At 40.1% G+C, this 18,468-nt stretch overlaps 1 protein-coding gene across 1 annotated transcript in view; it reads left to right on the top strand.

Moving 5' to 3' along the window:
- LOC144958908 (low-density lipoprotein receptor-related protein 1-like) overlaps positions 1 to 18,468 on the top strand; it is a gene marked incomplete in the record, with an annotated part of 328,538 nt that overhangs the window by 278,153 nt on the left and 31,917 nt on the right. Inside the window, 11 exon segments of the mRNA XM_078891197.1 lie at positions 317 to 436; positions 3,101 to 3,282; positions 4,885 to 4,954; positions 6,452 to 6,568; positions 7,057 to 7,170; positions 9,841 to 9,960; positions 11,959 to 12,078; positions 13,166 to 13,285; positions 14,281 to 14,412; positions 15,797 to 15,937; positions 16,699 to 16,839. Of these exon segments, the coding sequence (XP_078747323.1) occupies positions 317 to 436; positions 3,101 to 3,282; positions 4,885 to 4,954; positions 6,452 to 6,568; positions 7,057 to 7,170; positions 9,841 to 9,960; positions 11,959 to 12,078; positions 13,166 to 13,285; positions 14,281 to 14,412; positions 15,797 to 15,937; positions 16,699 to 16,839 (1,377 nt within the window).

Here is an 18,468-nt window from a genome sequence, read left to right as displayed (position 1 = left end):
TTTAATGGTCAATCAAGGGATTTTTTTTTTAATCAGGAAATTTTTTAAGAGGGTCGGAGCTTTGAATGGCTTTACAAAAGTGTACATTTGGTTGTCAATGTCATTCCATCCAATGCAAAATAAAGAATAACAAATCATTTGTGGCTTATTGCGTCATAACCCCCCCCCCCCCCCCCTTAATTTTTTCTTGTATTTTTCTTTTTACTGGCACTCTTTCAGATGTACCTTTTTTTTTTTTTTAGATTTTTATCTTACACTCATGCCTGCTCGCTCCATAATTTCTCACATTGCTGCTTCTTGGTTTCTGTGTTCACAGCTACTTACACCTGCCTGGAACACTTTGTCAAATGCCAGAAGGACAACAAGTGTATTCCAAAATCATTTGTCTGCGACGGGGAGCCGCATTGCAGCGATAGCGAGGATGAAAAGGATTGTAGTAAGTGTTGGACTATTTGTTTTGTTTTCAATATTATCTTTCTACTGTTCCTCCTCCTCCTTCCTCCTCATCCTTCTCACCTTCCACCTCCTCCTCCTCCACCTCCAAATCCTCCTCCTTTTCCTCCTCCTCCACCTCCACCTCCTCCTCCTCCTTCCTCCTCCTCCTCCTCCACCTCCTCCTCCTCCACCTTCTCCTCCACCTCCTCATCCTCCAACTCTTCCTCCTCCTTCACCTCCTCCTCCTCCTCCTCCTTCCCCCTCATCCTTCTCCTCATCCTCCAACTCTTCCTCCTCCTCCACCTCTTCCTCCTCCACCTCCACCTCCTCCACCTCCAAATCCTCCTCCTTTTCCTCCTATGTTTGGTACGGCAAGACAAAGCAGAACAAAAAATATGAAACTATTTTTGGGATGATCTATTCTTTTTTCCCCTACTTTTCAAACTTTTTATCAAACAAACCGTTTAGATTTTTATATACCACAGTGCCTACCCCCCTTCCCCCCCCCCCTCCCCTCTACCAATACACTCACCCCTCCCCAACTCACTTTGTTTTTTTTAAGAAAGTAAATAATCTATCTACTGCTTAATCTCCTGCCTTTAAGTTCACAGCAAACATGAACTTTCTTTTACAAACTTGACTCCCTGGGTGGGGTTCCTGACCTCCCATAGTGGGCAGAGAGGTACTTACTTTGTCTTCTATCCCCCCTATATCTGTTTTCCAACATGCTTTCTGTCCTTATCCTGGGATGAGATTACTTGGTTTTGTCCTGACTCTGGCCGGATACCCTAGCTGGGAGTGTTTGAATGTACAGTTAAAGTTTTGGGAGATTTTTTTTTTTTTTGTCTTGTAAATCAGCTCTCTATTATGCACTTTATGTATTGTTTACACTTTATATATGATTTGTAAACATTTGAGTGTATTCCTTATAGTGGGGACCTGTGTTTGTGTCTGGATGAGACTTTTAGGTGATCTCAAACTAAGCACACTGATAATGTGCTCTTGGAATCTACATCTGATCCCTATTTGTTCCCAGTTCCCCTATGTCTTCCTTTTTTTTTATGCGTTAATTGTAATTCTTGAACTTTTTGCTATTCCATTTTCTTCCTTTTTCACTGGCGCTGATATAACGATAATGTGTTGCAAGCGCTATAAAATCCTTAAACAAACCAAAAAAAAAAAAGCCGTTCAGATTTTTATTCAGAACAGTGCCCCCCCCCCCCCCCCCCCCCCCCCCCCCCAACTCAGTTTTTCTTTTTGAAAGAAAGTAAATAATGGATCTACTGCTCATTCTCATGCCTTTAAAATTCACAGCAAACATGAACTTTCTGATATAAATTTGACTTAACTTTCATGTATAAGGAGGGTACAGATTTTCGTAAACAGGTGCATGCGTAAGCTACTCAGAATAAAATGGATGGATAGAATAAAAAATGAAGAAGTATGGAAAAGAACACAGCAGAAACCAGTGGGAGAGGAAATAGGAAGAAGACGATGGAGGTGGATTGGACACACGCTTAGAAAGAATGACTCAACTATAACAAAGAAAGTATTGGACTGGAACCCTCAGGGCAGAAGATCAAGGGGAAGGCCATGAGGAACATGGAGAAGAATTAAAGAAGCCGATATACAGAGAAGTGGTAGTAGTAGTGTCGTATGGTCTTCACACCTCCAAGTGTGACTCATTCAGCCATTTGATGTAGTCGTCATCAGCTTTGTGGATAGCAGGATAGCCGCCCTCTATGGATGTTGATGGACAGTGAAGTACCACATGGTCGATGTCCTGATTTGGAGCGTTACAGGCTTGGCATGTTGGTGTTGTTATATAGTCCCATTTGTGGAGATTAGAAGCTGTTCTACCGTGTTTAGATCATAGTCTGTTACAGGAGGACCACTGTTTTCTGTTAAGTGTGTAGAAACATGGGAGTGGTGTTGCTGTAGGGTCTTCGATTAGATCACTGTTTTTTGGTTTGTTTTTCTCCCATTGTGGTAAGACCTGGAATGAGATAAAAAAGTTGGTTCAGGATAGAGAAGGATGGAAACTGTTTGTCTGTGGCCTATACCCTGACCCAGGGTGAAAAAGGCAATGATGATGTTGATGATGATCAAGTAACTGTTGTCGTGTAATGGTAGCATGTTTGAATGGCCATGGTGATATTAAGGTCTTGAAGTTGAAGCCTCAGTCATTGGGTAGGGTCGTTTGTACTCCCGTAGAGGGCAGGGTTGCACTTACTGTTGTCTTCTATTCCCCCTTTCTCCTTGTAAATCTGTAACATCCACCCATTTTCATATGCAAATCAATTTATTACATATGCAGCTATGTGGTCTAGTGGTATGACACTCGTTTTCGGATCGAAAGGTCCTGGGTTTGAGCCTCGCGCTCGGCGCATAGTTGAGTCTTCGGAAAAGGCTCTTTACTCACATTCTCTCACCGTACTCAGGTGTAAAATGAGTACCTGGCCGGTAACAGCGTTGTCTTTGTCCGAAAAATTGTAATATTGCCTAACAGGCGTTATGTCCCGCCCTACATGTTAAATGTTGCTGTTGACCAGGGACCCCTTGTAAAGCGCTTTGAGCACGTTTAGTGGATATAACGCGCTATATAAAAGCTCAATTTAATTTTTTAATTTTTTTTTTTTTTAATAACATTCCTATGCATCGCCAGCTATCCAAAAATGTACCAAGGCCCAGTTCCAGTGTGGCAACGGGCGCTGTGTCCCCTATGTGTGGAAATGTGACAACGACGATGATTGCGGGGATGAAAGTGACGAACCCTTGGACTGTAAAAACACCACGTGTAAACCAAACCACTTCCGATGTAACACGACTGGCAGGTGTATTCCTGAGGTAATTATAAACGCATTTTTAGGGAATTTTTAATGTATTTTAGTGGGGGGGGGGGGGGGGGGGGGGGGGGGGCTGGTGTATTACAACTGGCAGGTGTATTCCTGAGGTAATTATAAACACATTTTTATGGAATTTTTAATGTATTTTAGTGGGGGGGGGGCTGGTGTATTACAACTGGCAGGTGTATTCCTGAGGTAATTATAAACACATTTTTACGGAATTTTAAAATGTATTTTAGGGGGGGGGGGGGGGGGGGGGGGGGGGGGGGGTTGGCCAGTTGTCGTGTTTTAAAAAAATATATATTATTTTCATATCTCTTTTAACTTGAAAATTTACCCTTGTTTATTGTTCCATCATGCTCATTTTATTCATAATAATCTCTCTCTCTCCCTCTCTCTAAAAAGGATTTTATTTGGGCAATGCTAGCAAAACGAGTATTGGTGCGGCCATTTTCACATTTTAGGCCTTGGCAGACAAACGCTTTCAAACTTCATTTGTAACCCAATTCGGAATTGATGTATGAGGTAGAGTTTAAAAAAATTAAACGGACTTACCTGTGATGTTTAATCTGACGAATCCAATTCCAAATGTGGAGAACAAATGCCCACCCAATCTTAAAGATTATTTAATCCATAGTATTGGAATATACGTGTAAGTATGTATCCCATCCCATTACATTTGTCTGCTCTGATGCACATTAAAGCCTGACAGTCACGAGATTCTTCATTTGTTCCCTATTCAGAATTGGACTCTGTACCTGCCAAATTGAAAACTTCAAATTTAGTCATTTTATGTCAATTTTTAGTAATACGGCAAGGAAATTAGTTGTAGTAGTCGTGGTAGTAATAGTAGTAGTAGTAGTAGTAGTAGTAGTAGTAGTAGTAGTAGTAGTAGTAGTAGTAGTAGTAGTAGTAGTAGTAGTAGTAGTAGTAGTAGTAGTAGTAGGAGAAGTAGTAGTAGTAGTCGTAGTAGTCGTAGTAGTAGTAGTAGTAGTAGTAGTAAGAGAAGTAGTAGTAGTAGTAGTAGTAGTAGTAGTAGTAGTAGTAGTAGTAGTAGTAGTAGTAGTTATTGTCATTATTATTTAAGTAATACTGAGATTTTAAAATTTTTCAAAAATTTTTCAAAATTTAATTTTTCATAAAATTTAGTAATTGGCCATGAAATTTGTCTAAAATTCGTACGATTCGGCAGTTATGTGTTTAGTTAGAAATCTGATGAGTCCAATTCTTAATGGGGAACAAATGAAGAATCTCGTGACTGTCAGGCTTTAATGTGCATCAGAACAGACTGATGCTAGCATTGAATTCGTCAGATTAAACATCACAGGTAAGTTCGTGTTTAATTTTCGAATTTATTCAGGCCAAACCACAAGATGAGAATATACTCAAACCCTGACTTACTTATTTACATACTTAATCCTCTTCGGGCCTTGAGGCACATAGGGCATCCACCAAACATCTCAATTTTTTGCGATCGGCTGCTTTTGTGGTGGTGGCTGTATTCCAGGACAGGTCTGCTTCCTTTAATTCCTTCTCCATGGTCCTTGGCCAGGTTTCTTTGCAAACCCTGACTGACTGTGTTTTTATTCTATTCTAATCCCAGGCATGGAAATGTGACGGTGAAATGGATTGTGGACCACATGACATGTCAGATGAAGATGGAGACGAATGCCGTGAGTAGATAGATATGACAAAGTAAAAAATTATAGTCTTAATCATTATTTTTCCCTTAGAGGCTGAAATAGTGTAACTTACAAGAGTAATGTTGTTGCAAGGAAAAAAGAATTACTGAAAGGACCAAAAAAAAAAAGAGAGAGAGAGAGATGGAGAGAGAGAGAGAGATAGAGAGAGAGATAGAGAGAGAGAGAGATAGAGAGAGAGATAGAGAGAGAGAGAGAGAGATAGAGAGAGAGATAGAGAGAGAGAGAGATAGAGAGAGAGAGAGAGATAGAGAGAGGGAGAGAGATATATTATTAAAAGCTGCTGTATCTTAGGTATGCATCTAAGCGGTCTTGTGGTATGACTCTCGCCTTCAGATGAAAATTTCAGGGTTTAAGTTTTGTTCTGAGTGGAGCATAGATGCATCTTTGGAAAATGCTCTTTATTCACATTCTCTAACCATACTCAGGTGTAAAATGAGTACCTGGCTGGTAACAGCGTTGCCTCTGTCCGAATTTTTTTTGGTGACTTTGTATAATGGTTAAAGCTGTTGATTATCACTTTAATTAAGGAAAAAAAAATTATTACCAGAAAGCAAAATTATTTTAACATCACAGTACAATTTTTTCCCTAAATGTGACCCTTCGCCTCAAAACGGTATTAAGTCGGGTTGGTAAAGATATTGAAAATTGAATTTATAGCCAGAAATATCAGACTTGTGTTGAGTTTGTATATTTTATTGAGGAGAATGAATACCATATTTTAGGGTGCTAATGCCAACAATTTATATTATTGACCAGTTTTAACATTTAATTCGGCTTTTAAGCATCTGGTTCGTTCTGACATAATACCGTTTTGAGACGATGGGTTACAAATGAATAGTTGCTTATGATGCTAACTTTTTTTCCTATCCTGTTTTTGATGTTTGTGTCACCGGTAAAGTAACTCATATTATATATACTAGCACAAATTTAATGACAACATCTAAGCTTGACTGGTAGATTATATTCATCTCATTGCACAACTAAGTCAAAAGCTTTCTTTACATATTTCTGCTATCGACTTATTTGATCTCATGTTTTGTTTGTTGATGGATTGTTTTTTTTTTTTTTTTTTTTTTTTTTTTTTTGTTTTGTTTTGGTTATTATTGATTGAAGGAGGATTGTAAGTTAAAAAAAAAAATTGAGCATTTATAGAGCGCAATATCTACTAAACATGCTCAAAGCGCTTTACAAGGGGTCCTTGGCCAACAGCAACATTTACCATGTAGGACGGGACGCTTGTTAGGTGATGTATTATAATTACTTCTGACAGAGACAATGCTGTTAACGGCCAGGTACTCATTTTACATTTGAGTATGGTGAGAGAATGTGAGTAAAGAGTCCTTTTACAAGGGCTCAACTATGTGCCGAGTGCAAGGCTCGAACCCAGGACATTCCGATCCGAAAACCCAGTCATACCACAAAACCACATAGTAAAGCAGCCCAAATAATGTTGTCTTCTAATTTCAGATGAAAAAACTTGTGCTCCCAGTTACTTCCGTTGTATGAACGGTCATTGCATTCCCAAGAGATGGCGCTGTGATCATTTCGATGACTGTAGAGATGGGACCGATGAGCTTCATTGTAGTGAGTATATTAGTATGCTTTCTTTATCCCATCACCAACTCCATTCATTGTTATTATTGTTATCATCATTAGTAGTATCATTGTCATCATCATCATCATCATCATCGTCATTATTGTCATTGTCTTTGTCATCATGGTCTTTATCATCATCATTGTTATTACCTTTGTTATATTGTAGTTGTCATCATCGTCGTCGTCATCATCATCATCATCATCATCATCATCATCATCATCATCATCATCATCATCATCATCATCATCATCATCACCATCATCATCATCATCACCATCGTTCTCCTCATCTTACTCAACCTCCCCTTCCTCTTCCTCTTCCTTTCTCCTCCTCCTCCTTTCCCCCCTGCTTCTCCTCTTTCCCCTTTTCCCTTTCTCCACTGATAAAAGCAATCAATATTCCTTCTCTTACATACATCCATCCATACGAGAAAGTCTTCACACTCTAGTAGTCAATAATTCTACTCCTGTTCCAGAGCCCCGCAATTGTACAGACACAGAGTTCCAGTGTAACAACAAGAAATGTATTCCAGAGAGTCACCACTGTAACGGCATCTTTGACTGTGTCGATAGGAGTGATGAAAACTGCAGTAAGATACTCGATATTGTATTGGGATGGAATGGGATGGAATGGGATGGGATGGGATTGGATGGGATGGGATGGGATGGGATGGAATGGGATGGGATGGAATGGGATGGGATGGAATGGGATGGGATTGGATGGGATGAGATGGGATTGGATGGGATGGGATGGAATGGGATGGGATGGGATGGGATGGGATGGGATGGAATGGAATGGGATGGAATGGGATGGGATGGAATGGGATGGGATGGAATGGGATGGAATGGGATGGGATGGAATGGGATGGAATGGGATGGGATGGGATGGGATGGAATGGGATGGGATGGAATGGGATGGGATGGGATTGGATGGAATGGAATGGAATGGGATGGAATGGGATGGGATGGAATGGGATGGGATTGGATGGGATAGAATAGGATGGGATAGGGTGGGATGTGATAGAATAGGATGGGGTGGGATGTGATGGGGTGGGATGGGATGGAATGGGATGGGATGGATGGGATGGGATGGGAATGGGGATGGGATGGGATGGATGGGATGGGATGGGATGAATGGGATGGATGGGATGGGGATGGGATGGATGGGATGGGATGGAATGGGATGGGATGGGATGGGATGGGATGGGATGGGAATGGGATGGATGGGATGGGATGGGATGGAATGGAGATGGGATGGGATGGAATGGGGGATGGAATGGGAATGGGATGGAATGGAATGGGATGGAATGGATGGGATGGAATGGGATGGGATGGAATGGGATGGAATGGGATGGAATGGAATGGGATGGAATGGAATGGGATGGATGGAATGGGATGGAATGGGATGGGATGGAAGGGATGGAATGGGATGGATGGAATGGGATGGAATGGAATGGATGGGATGGGATGGATGGATGGGATGGGATGGGATGGATGGAAGATGGGATGGAATGGAATGGGATGGAATGGATGGAATGGGATGGAATGGGATGGATGGAATGGAATGGATGGATGGATGGATGGAATGGGATGGAATGGAATGGGATGGGATGGGATGGGATGGGATGGAATGGGATGGAATGGGATGGGATGGGATGGGATGGAATGGGATGGGATGGGATGGAATGGGATGGAATGGAATGGAATGGGATGGGATGGGATGGGATGGAATGGGATGGGATGGGATGGAATGGAATGGAATGGGATGGAATGGGATGGAATGGGATGGAATGGGATGGAATGGAATGGGATGGGATGGAATGGAATGGGATGGAATGGAATGGAATGGAATGGGATGGAATGGAATGGAATGGGATGGGATGGAATGGAATGGAATGGGATGGAATGGGATGGAATGGGATGGGATGGGATGGGATGGGATGGGATGGAATGGAATGGAATGGAATGGAATGGGATGGGATGGGATGGAATGGAATGGGATGGAATGGAATGGGATGGGATGGAATGGGATGGAATGGGATGGAATGGAATGGGATGGGATGGAATGGAATGGGATGGAATGGAATGGGATGGGATGGGATGGAATGGGATGGAATGGGATGGAATGGGATGGAATGGAATGGAATGGGATGGAATGGGATGGAATGGGATGGGATGGAATGGAATGGAATGGGATGGAATGGAATGGAATGGGATGGAATGGAATGGGATGGGATGGAATGGGATGGAATGGAATGGGATGGGATGGGATGGAATGGAATGGGATGGGATGGGATGGGATGGAATGGAATGGGATGGGATGGGATGGGATGGGATGGAATGGAATGGAATGGAATGGAATGGAATGGGATGGGATGGAATGGAATGGAATGGAATGGAATGGGATGGGATGGGATGGGATGGGATGGGATGGGATGGAATGGAATGGAATGGAATGGAATGGAATGGAATGGAATGGGATGGAATGGAATGGAATGGAATGGAATGGGATGGGATGGGATGGGATGGGATGGAATGGAATGGAATGGGATGGGATGGGATGGGATGGGATGGGATGGAATGGGATGGAATGGGATGGAATGGGATGGAATGGAATGGAATGGAATGGGATGGGATGGGATGGGATGGAATGGGATGGAATGGGATGGGATGGGATGGAATGGAATGGAATGGAATGGAATGGGATTGAATGGAATGGAATGGAATGGAATGGAATGGAATGGAATGGGATGGGATGGGATGGGATGGCATGGCATGGAATGGGATGGGATGGAATGGGATGGCATGGAATGGAATGAGATGGGATGGGGTGGCGTCCTGTCCCATCCTAAATGTTAAATGTTGCTGTTGGTCAAGGACCCCTTGTAAAGTGCTTTGAGCACGTTTAGTGGATATTGCGCTATATAAAAGCTCATTTTATCATATTTTAGTGGATATTTGCAATATTTTAAAACTCGCATAATTATCAATCTTATTGATGTTAATCCCATTCTATCCACCCTCCTCTCCCTTACTTATCTAAAAATGGATAATTATCAATATTATTGATGATGACTTCATTCTATCTATCCTCCTTACACCCTCCTCTCCCTTACTATCTAAAAACGCATAATTATCAATATTATTGATGATAATCTCGTTCTATCTATCCTTCTTCCACCCTCCTCTCCCTTACTATCTATTAACTCGCATAATTATCAATCTTATTGATGACGACTCCATTCTATCCCCCCTCCCAGCGGCCACATGCGACCCCGATAAAGAGATCCAGTGTCTGAAAATCCCAGCCTGCATCTCCAAGGAATGGAAGTGTGACGGTGACAGTGACTGTACAGACGGAACCGACGAGTGGAATTGTCGTAAGTTCTCAGTTTCTTCTTCTTCTTCTTCTTCTTCTTCTTCTTCTTCTTCTTCTTCTTCTTCTTCTTCTTCTTCTTCTTCTTCTTCTTCTTCTTCAAGTACCAAGTCTGTGCCAGAAATCGGTGATCATGGTACGCCATTCATCTCTCTGGTCAGATAACCTCAGAAAACTAATATTACTCTTCTCTTTCTTTGTCACCCAGCTGTTCAAACTATTCAAATATATTTTTCTTGGTCTACATTTACTCTTTTTACCTTCTATCTTTACTGTGAGAGCAAGATGTTCAATACATTTATGTCGATTTAGGTGCCCTAAAAATTGCATTTGTCTTTTTCTTATTGTACGAACTAATAACCTTTTAGTTTCAGCTTGCTCTAATACTTCTTCATTAGTTTTCTTTTCTGTCCATGAGATTCCTAACATCCTTCTAAGAAACCACATTTCTGCTGCCTCCAGTTTCTTTCTAATGTCTTCTGTAATTGTCCAGCTTTTGCAGCCATATAATAATACTGACCATACATAGGCCTTCAAAACCCTCCAGTTTCTTTAATAGCAAGATATGAAGTGAGTAGAAAAGTGCCAGAAGACAATAGAGAATAAAAAATTTTTTCGCGGCGGTGGTGGGGTTTGAACCTGCGACCTTATTGGTACGACAACTCCGCCTGGCAGGTGAGAGCGTGGCTCTACCGTGTGAGCTATCCACGAACACAAAATATTCGTTTCAAACCCAAAGTCATTTCTAGATCCCTCTCTCACCCACTTCTTGAGATCGCCGATTCGTTCACCACCATCGCGAAGTAATTTTGACCAGCAGTTAAGCTTAATAGCCAATATTCTCATCACAAACATATAACATAGAAACGATTGAGACACTGAGTATGCTCCGGTGTATGGGGTGAATTTTTAATTCAGAAAAGTGAGTGGAGCAGGCACTTATGTTGGTAACAACAAGATATGAAGTGAGTAGAAAAGTGCCAGAAGACAATAGAGAATAAAAAATTTTTTATTCTCTATTGTCTTCTGGCACTTTTCTACTCACTTCATATCTTGTTGTTACCAACATAAGTGCCTGCTCCACTCACTTTTCTGAATTAAAAATTCACCCCATACACCGGAGCATACTCAGTGTCTCAATCGTTTCTATGTTATATGTTTGTGATGAGAATATTGGCTATTAAGCTTAACTGCTGGTCAAAATTACTTCGCGATGGTGGTGAACGAATCGGCGATCTCAAGAAGTGGGTGAGAGAGGGATCTAGAAATGACTTTGGGTTTGAAACGAATATTTTGTGTTCGTGGATAGCTCACACGGTAGAGCCACGCTCTCACCTGCCAGGCGGAGTTGTCGTACCAATAAGGTCGCAGGTTCAAACCCCACCACCGCCGCGAAAAAAAAAAAAAAATTTTTTATTCTCTATTGTCTTCTGGCACTTTTCTACTCACTTCACATCCAGTTTCTTTAATAATACCTTTAACCCTCTCCTTACCAACCGTCACAGGAAAATCGTCACATTCATTACGATGCAACCAACCGGCAGTTTTCTCATTCTGATGTCTCTCGTACATCACAAAATTTAAAGAAAGGATTTGAATACAGCTTTAACTCTCTCGAGTTCACCCTCATTCAAAATCGAACAAATTTGTCCGATTTTCCATGCATATGAAGTCAAGAGAGTTAAAATACTAAACACTGTGTTGTAGATAGAGCTCAATTTGCCGAACAACATTCTGTATAGAATGCTACTTGTGACTTTTTTGTTTGGGTAAGAAAAGTCTATTTTTCTTTTGGGTGGGTGTGAATTTTCGGGGGAAAATTCTAAAAATGGGTAAAACCTCTCTTCAATTGTATTGAACTTGAACTATAGAACTTATCTCTTTCCCATTGTAATTTTAACATTTTCTATTTTTTTGGACTGCATAAATTACAGTCTTTGATGCGTTACAACCTGCCCCCCCCCCCCCCCCCCCCCCCCCCAATCCTATTCATTCATTTCAGATCGCAACTGTTCAGAGCATGAGTTCAAATGTAAGAATGACCTTTGTATCTCCAGCCAGTTTGTGTGTGATGGAGAGGACGATTGTAAAGACAACTCGGACGAGGAGAGTGGAATGTGCGGTATGTATATTCATATTTGGGGACCCCCGATAGCTCAGTTGGTAGAGCATTCGCTTCACAAGCAAAGGGACCAAGATCGATCCCCGGTGCAGTCGAAATTTTAAAAAATAATTTTTTTATGACCCCCCCCCCCCTCCATGTCTATCCAGCAGTGATTGGGTAACTGGGTCTTTTAGATCTGGCAGAGAGTGCTTTGCGATAGATAGACTAGCGTCCTATCCAAAGGGTGGCAAGTAATTGCTATTGTCCGTTTCACGCTACAGAAACCGGGAAGGACTACTTCATATATAGATATTAACATTTTCTTTCTATGTCTATTAGAACCCAAGTTTTTTTGTTTTTTTGGTGAATAAATTTGTTGCTCTTGGAAACACTTTATCTTTACATATATATATATGTTAAGGACTATTATTTCATGGTTTTTGTTTCTATTATGTTATATATATGTGATCTAGTGGTATGGCACTTGCTTTCGGATCGGAAGGTCCCTGGTTCGAGCTTGGGTCGGCGCATAGTTGAGTCCCTGTAGAAGGCTCTTTACTCACATTCTCTCACCGTAATCAGGTGTAAAATGAGTACTTGGTCGTTGACAACGTTGTCTCTGTCCACCATTTGATCACAAGATATCATCGCTTAGATATTCCACAAAGGAATATAGATAGTCCATCAAATATGATGTCTGGTGTCAACAGGAATCACCCATGTTGTCAAAGTGAGCAAATTGAGGGTTAATAATCTTGCCCAAGGAAAAAAACGAAAGTGCCTGAAGTGGGGCTCGAACCCGGGACCTTCCAGTGCAATGCCTTAACCACTCAGCCACTTCAGCCTATGCGTAATAGGGAATCAGATTTTAACCTTGCATGAAACACTTTAAATCTCTTTTATTTTTATTTTTAAAAAACATTTTTTAGATATATTTTTTCAGATTTTAACCTTGCATGAAACACTTTAAATCTCTTTTATTTAAAATTTTTTTTTTTTAAATTTTAAAATTTATTTTTTCAGATTTTAACCTTGCATGAAACACTTTAAATCTCTTTTATTTATATTTATTTATTTATTTTTTTTAATCTATTTTTTTCTCCAGCCAATAAGCCTTGTCCAGCTGGACGTTTCCGATGTAAGAACCACAAATGTATCTGGACGAATAAAGTGTGTGACCTGAGGAACGATTGTGATCAAGGAGAGGACGAGGATCCTGACATGTGTAAGTAGCAGCCTGTCATTTTCTTGTCATGGATCATTGGATTCAATAGTCTGATGTCATGTCGCCCAGCAGCGGCGGCCATCTCGGTTCTGAACAAAGAAAATCTGTACTTTTTATTCTTCATGCTGGGGGGGGGGGGGGGGGGGGGGGGGGGGGGGGAGAGAGAGAGAGAGTTAAAGTAGAAAGGGAAAAGGAGAGTGTTTGGCTCATTAATTTCTGAAGGAATTCCCTGGGCAATTTTTACAACAGTGCCATCATCATTTTGTTTTTGTTTTGTTGTTTTTATTTTGTTTTTGTGGCGTTTTTTTTTTTTGTCTTGACAGGTGGGAGGTTACTTTCTCATTTGTCCATGTTCTACTTCTCCCATAGTGGCCAGGGAGTTACTTGATGTGTCTTCTATCCCCCTGTATCTGTTTTCCAATTGCTTTCTGTCTTTGTCTTGGAATGAGATTACTTAGTTTTGTCCTGACCCTGGCCGGAGTTCCTTGGCTGGGAGGGAAACATTCGATCGTATAGTTATAGTTTTGAGAGATGATATTTTTTTCCTTGTAAAACGTCACTCCCCTACTGTTATTTTTTTTAAATTCTTAACATATGATTTGTAAACATTTTAGTGCATTCCTCTTAATGGGGACATGTGCTTGTGTCTGGTTGAGACTTTTAGGTGATCTCAAACTAAGTATCCTGATATTGAGCTCTTGGAATCTACATCTGCTCCCTATTTGAACCTTTCCCCCTTGTCTTATTCCTCAAGTCCTTTTAATTGTACATCTTGAATGATTTTACTACCTAATTTCCTTTCTTTTTACTGGCGCTAATATGACCTAAATGTGTTGCAAGTACCGTAAACCCCTTAAAAGAAAACAAACAAACAATTTTCTACATTCAAGGCACAAATTGAAGACCGTTCAGTTATGCCACTCTTTCTTTCTTTCTTCTCATCTGAAACTCTTCTCTATCTAAAGTTTCATTTGTTTCTTTAATCTAACCACCAGGTTCCATAGTTGACCAGTGTAAAGCCCCCAACTTCCTGTGTGAGAACCGGACTCAATGCATCCATCCTAATCAAGTCTGCAATGGAGACAAAGACTGTATGGATGGCTCCGACGAGAATGAGGATTTCTGTCGTAAGTCTCAGCTTTCTTTCCATCGGGACCTAAATTGTGACCCTTCGCCTCAAAACGGTGGGAGGTTACTAGTTGGTTGAGCTCTCTCTCTCTCTCCCCCCCACCCCACCTCCTACTCTCACCACAAACTCTATATCAAATGTATATTATGCCATGTGCTATTTATAGTAACAATGGAGGGTCTCACCAAGTATGGCCAGGGGTGTTTTGGTAAAGTTATCCATTTTGAAATCATTACAAGTTTAAAAATTTAGAAGGCATATGTGACCCTTCGCCTCAAAACGGTATTAAGTCGGGTTGGTTAAGATGTTGAAAATTGAATTTATAGCAGAGAAATATCAGACTTGTGTTGAGTTTGTACGGTTTATTGAGGAGAATGGATACCATATTTTAGGGTGCGAATGTCAACAATTTATATTTTTGACCAGTTTTAACATTAACTTCGGCTTTTTAGCATCTGGTTCGTTCCGACATAATACCGTTTTGAGACGATGGGTCACACTTTACATTGTATTATGGATATCTGAAATTGAGCTCTTATATAGCGCAATATCCACTAAATGTGCTCAAAGCGCTTTACAAAGAGTCCTGGTCAACAGCAACATTTAACATTTAGGATGGGACATGACGCCTGTTAGGCAATATTACAATTTTTTTTCGGACCGAGACAACGCTGTTAATGGCCAGGTATTCATTTTATACCTGAGTGCGGTGAGAGAATATGAGCAAAGAGCCTTCTCCAAGGACTCCCAACTATGCGCTGAATGAGGCTTGAACCCAGGACCTTCCGATTAGAAAGCGAGTGTCAACTACGAGATCACATCGCCGCACAATCTACATACACGTGTACATCTCTTATCTCCTTATTTAAAGCTGAATATAGGACTTATCCTTTGAAATGCCTCTTATACCATGGCTTATTATTCACTCACTCATTCTCATGGCCAGTTGATCAGCAGGGAGGAGGGGGGAGGGGGGGGGGGGGGAAGACATGTGGGATGCAGACTTTAAGCGCCATAAAACACTTAAAAACATACAAAAACAAACATATTTCCTTCGAAAAGGAACTCATTGACATAGCATCCCCAGATGTCAGTAAGTATCCACCCCTTTGTCTTACTTTTTCTTGGGGGCTTTGATTGGAATATTAGAACTTTTTACTATTCCATTTTCTTCCTTTTTACTGGTGCTGATATGACCTAAATTATGTGTTGGCAAGTGCCGTAAGACATGTGGGATGCAGAAAAGCCCTTAAAAACATACAAAAACAAAAATATTTCCTTCCTAAAGGAACTCATTGACATAACATCCCCAGATGTCAGTAAGTATCTACCACACAAATAACTACTTCATATCTTTCTCTTTTTTTCTCATTGACTGACAGAATATTTGAAGTTGAATAAGACCAAGTTCTGCAGTGTCAACAATGGAGGCTGTGAACACGACTGTGAGGAGACCAAGTTTGGACCCCTGTGTAGTTGTAAAGCATCGCATCGACTCAATCGGGATGGACTCACCTGCTCTTGTATGTTAGGTTTTGTTTTATTGTTTTGTTTTGTTTTTGTATAGAAACTTGAGCTTTTATATAGCTCACTCTACCTCGTACCCCAATTCCGAATTGGGTTACAAATGAAGAATCACGTCGTGACTGTCAGTTCACATTAGACTGTCAAGAAGGCTGGACGCGTCTTATTTTGTCAATTTAATGCAAACCATTGTGTTATTTTTTCCTTATTCTTATTGGATTTTTAACCTGTTATCGAAACATTCACTATGCGTGTTCAAAGCGCTTTACATGGGGGTCCCTAGGAAACAGCAACATTTAACATGTAGGACGAGATACGACATCTGTTAGATGATATTACAATTTATTATTTTTTTTATGATAGAGGCAATGCTATTAATGGCCAGGTACTCATTTTACACCAGAGTACTGTGAGAGTGTGTTCCTCTTAGTGGGGACCTGTGCTTGTGTCTGGATGAGAAATTTAGGTGATCTCAAACTAAATACTTTGATAGTGTGCACTTGAAATCTACATCTGTTTCCTATTTGAACCAATTCCCCTTTGCCTTACTTTTTCTTGGGTGCTTTGATTGTCATTTTAGAACTTTTTACTATTCCATTTTCTTCCTTTTTACTGGCGCTGATATGACCTAAATGTGTTGCAAGTGTCGTAAAACCCTTTTAAAAAAAAACAAAAAAAACAAAAAAACAATTTTGTATTTTTGTTTTTCTTTTCTAATTTCTTTTCAATTTTTTTTTTTTTTTCACTTTTTTCACCATAGATGTCGACCCATGTTTGGAACTGGACAGCTGTTCCCAGTTGTGTAACAGCAAGAATGAGGGAGTTATGGTCGGCAAACCCAAGTGTTCCTGTATGCCTGGCTACACCTACATCAAGGCTGACAACAGATGTGCTGCCTCAGGTCAGTTCTTGTTAGGCAAATTGTAATATATTTTATACATACTTAAATTAAATTGAGCTTTATATAGCGTAATATCCACTAAATGTGCTCAAAGTGCTATACAAGGGGTCCCTGGTCAACAGCAACATTTAACATGTAGGATGGGACATGACGCCTTTTAGGCGATATTATAATTTTTTCGGACAGAGACAACGCTGTTAATGGCTAGGTACTCATTTTACACACCTGAGTACGGTGAGAGAATGTGAGTAAAGAGCCTTCTCCAAGGACTCAACTATGCGCCGAGCGCGAGGCTCGAACCCTGGACCTTCTGATCCGAAAGCGGTGTGTCATACCACAAGACCACATAGCGGCACATTCAACACTGTTTTGAAAGTTTCCAAACATAATAATAATAATAATAATAATAATAATAATAATAATAATAATAATAATAATAATAATAGATCTTTATTGTCCATAAATATGGCAATTTGTCATTTAGTTACACTTGTTATAATGTTAAACGATAACTGTAAGATTGAACAGATATTTCACTCCTACTTATTTTCTCTCTCTCTCTCTCTCTCTCTCTGTCTGTCTCTCTCTCTCTCTCTCTCTCTCTCTCTCTCTCTCTCTCTCTCTCTCTCTCTCTCTCTCTTTCTTTCACACGTGCGATATACACAACATAAACATATTCATTTCGTTTTCAATTTGTTACGATTGTGGCAATTTGACACCAAAAATTATCATCATTATCAATTGGTCAGTTAATCTTACATTAAATAAATTAATCAGTTAATCAGTCAACGAATCAATCCTTGGTTTTTCTGTACCATATGAAATATTCAAAATTTTTATTGCTGATGGAACGAACGTTGATTTATACTTGTTAGTTCTACATTTAATCTGACAAAACCTTCTCCCAGATGGTAAAAGACTAAATTCATGGTATAAAATATGTTTTTTATTGTTGGTAATTGAGAATGCTTTCCTTTCTATTGCTTTTCCATGAATTCTTTCTACTCCATCAAGAGGATGGTTTATTATTTTTGATGCCTCTTTGATAGATTTTGAAATTTTTGATTTATCTTTAAGTCGGCATCCTCCAAACCATATGGTGCAGCCAAACGCAATTACACTTTTAATCAATGAGTCATAAACTCTTAACATAGTTTTCTTCCTTACTTGAAATGTTCTCAATTTCCTTAGAATGTATAATCTTTGGGCAACTTTCTTAGATATTATATTAATATGTTGAGAGAAATTGAGGGAACTATCAATGGTTATTCCTAAATATTTAAAATAGTCAACTATCTCAACATCATCTTTACCGATTGCCACACACTTTAAGTCGTTTTTATTTTTTACACCAAACACCTGTTCTTTCGTTTTTTCAACATTTAATTCAAGCTGATTTTGTATACACCAATAGGTGAATATATTTATTTGTTTGAAATAATTCTTTTCGGTAACTTTATCTTTTAATAAGCCAAGAATAGCAGTATCATCTGCATATTTCACTATAAAACAATTTTCAAAGGATGGTCTGCAGTCGTTGGTGTATAAGATGTACAGGATTGGGGAACTCGCACAGCCTTGGGGACATCCGTTTGACAACGTTCTTTTGTTGGAGATATGTTCACCCAA

This window comes from Berghia stephanieae, chromosome 13 (assembly GCF_034508935.2).
Source record: "Berghia stephanieae isolate SIO BIC M18660-M18661 chromosome 13, UCSD_Bste_1.3, whole genome shotgun sequence".
NCBI classification, from domain to species: domain Eukaryota; kingdom Metazoa; phylum Mollusca; class Gastropoda; order Nudibranchia; family Aeolidiidae; genus Berghia; species Berghia stephanieae.
Note: the sequence above shows the minus strand (reverse complement) of the source record. Positions and strands in the feature narration are given on the sequence as shown.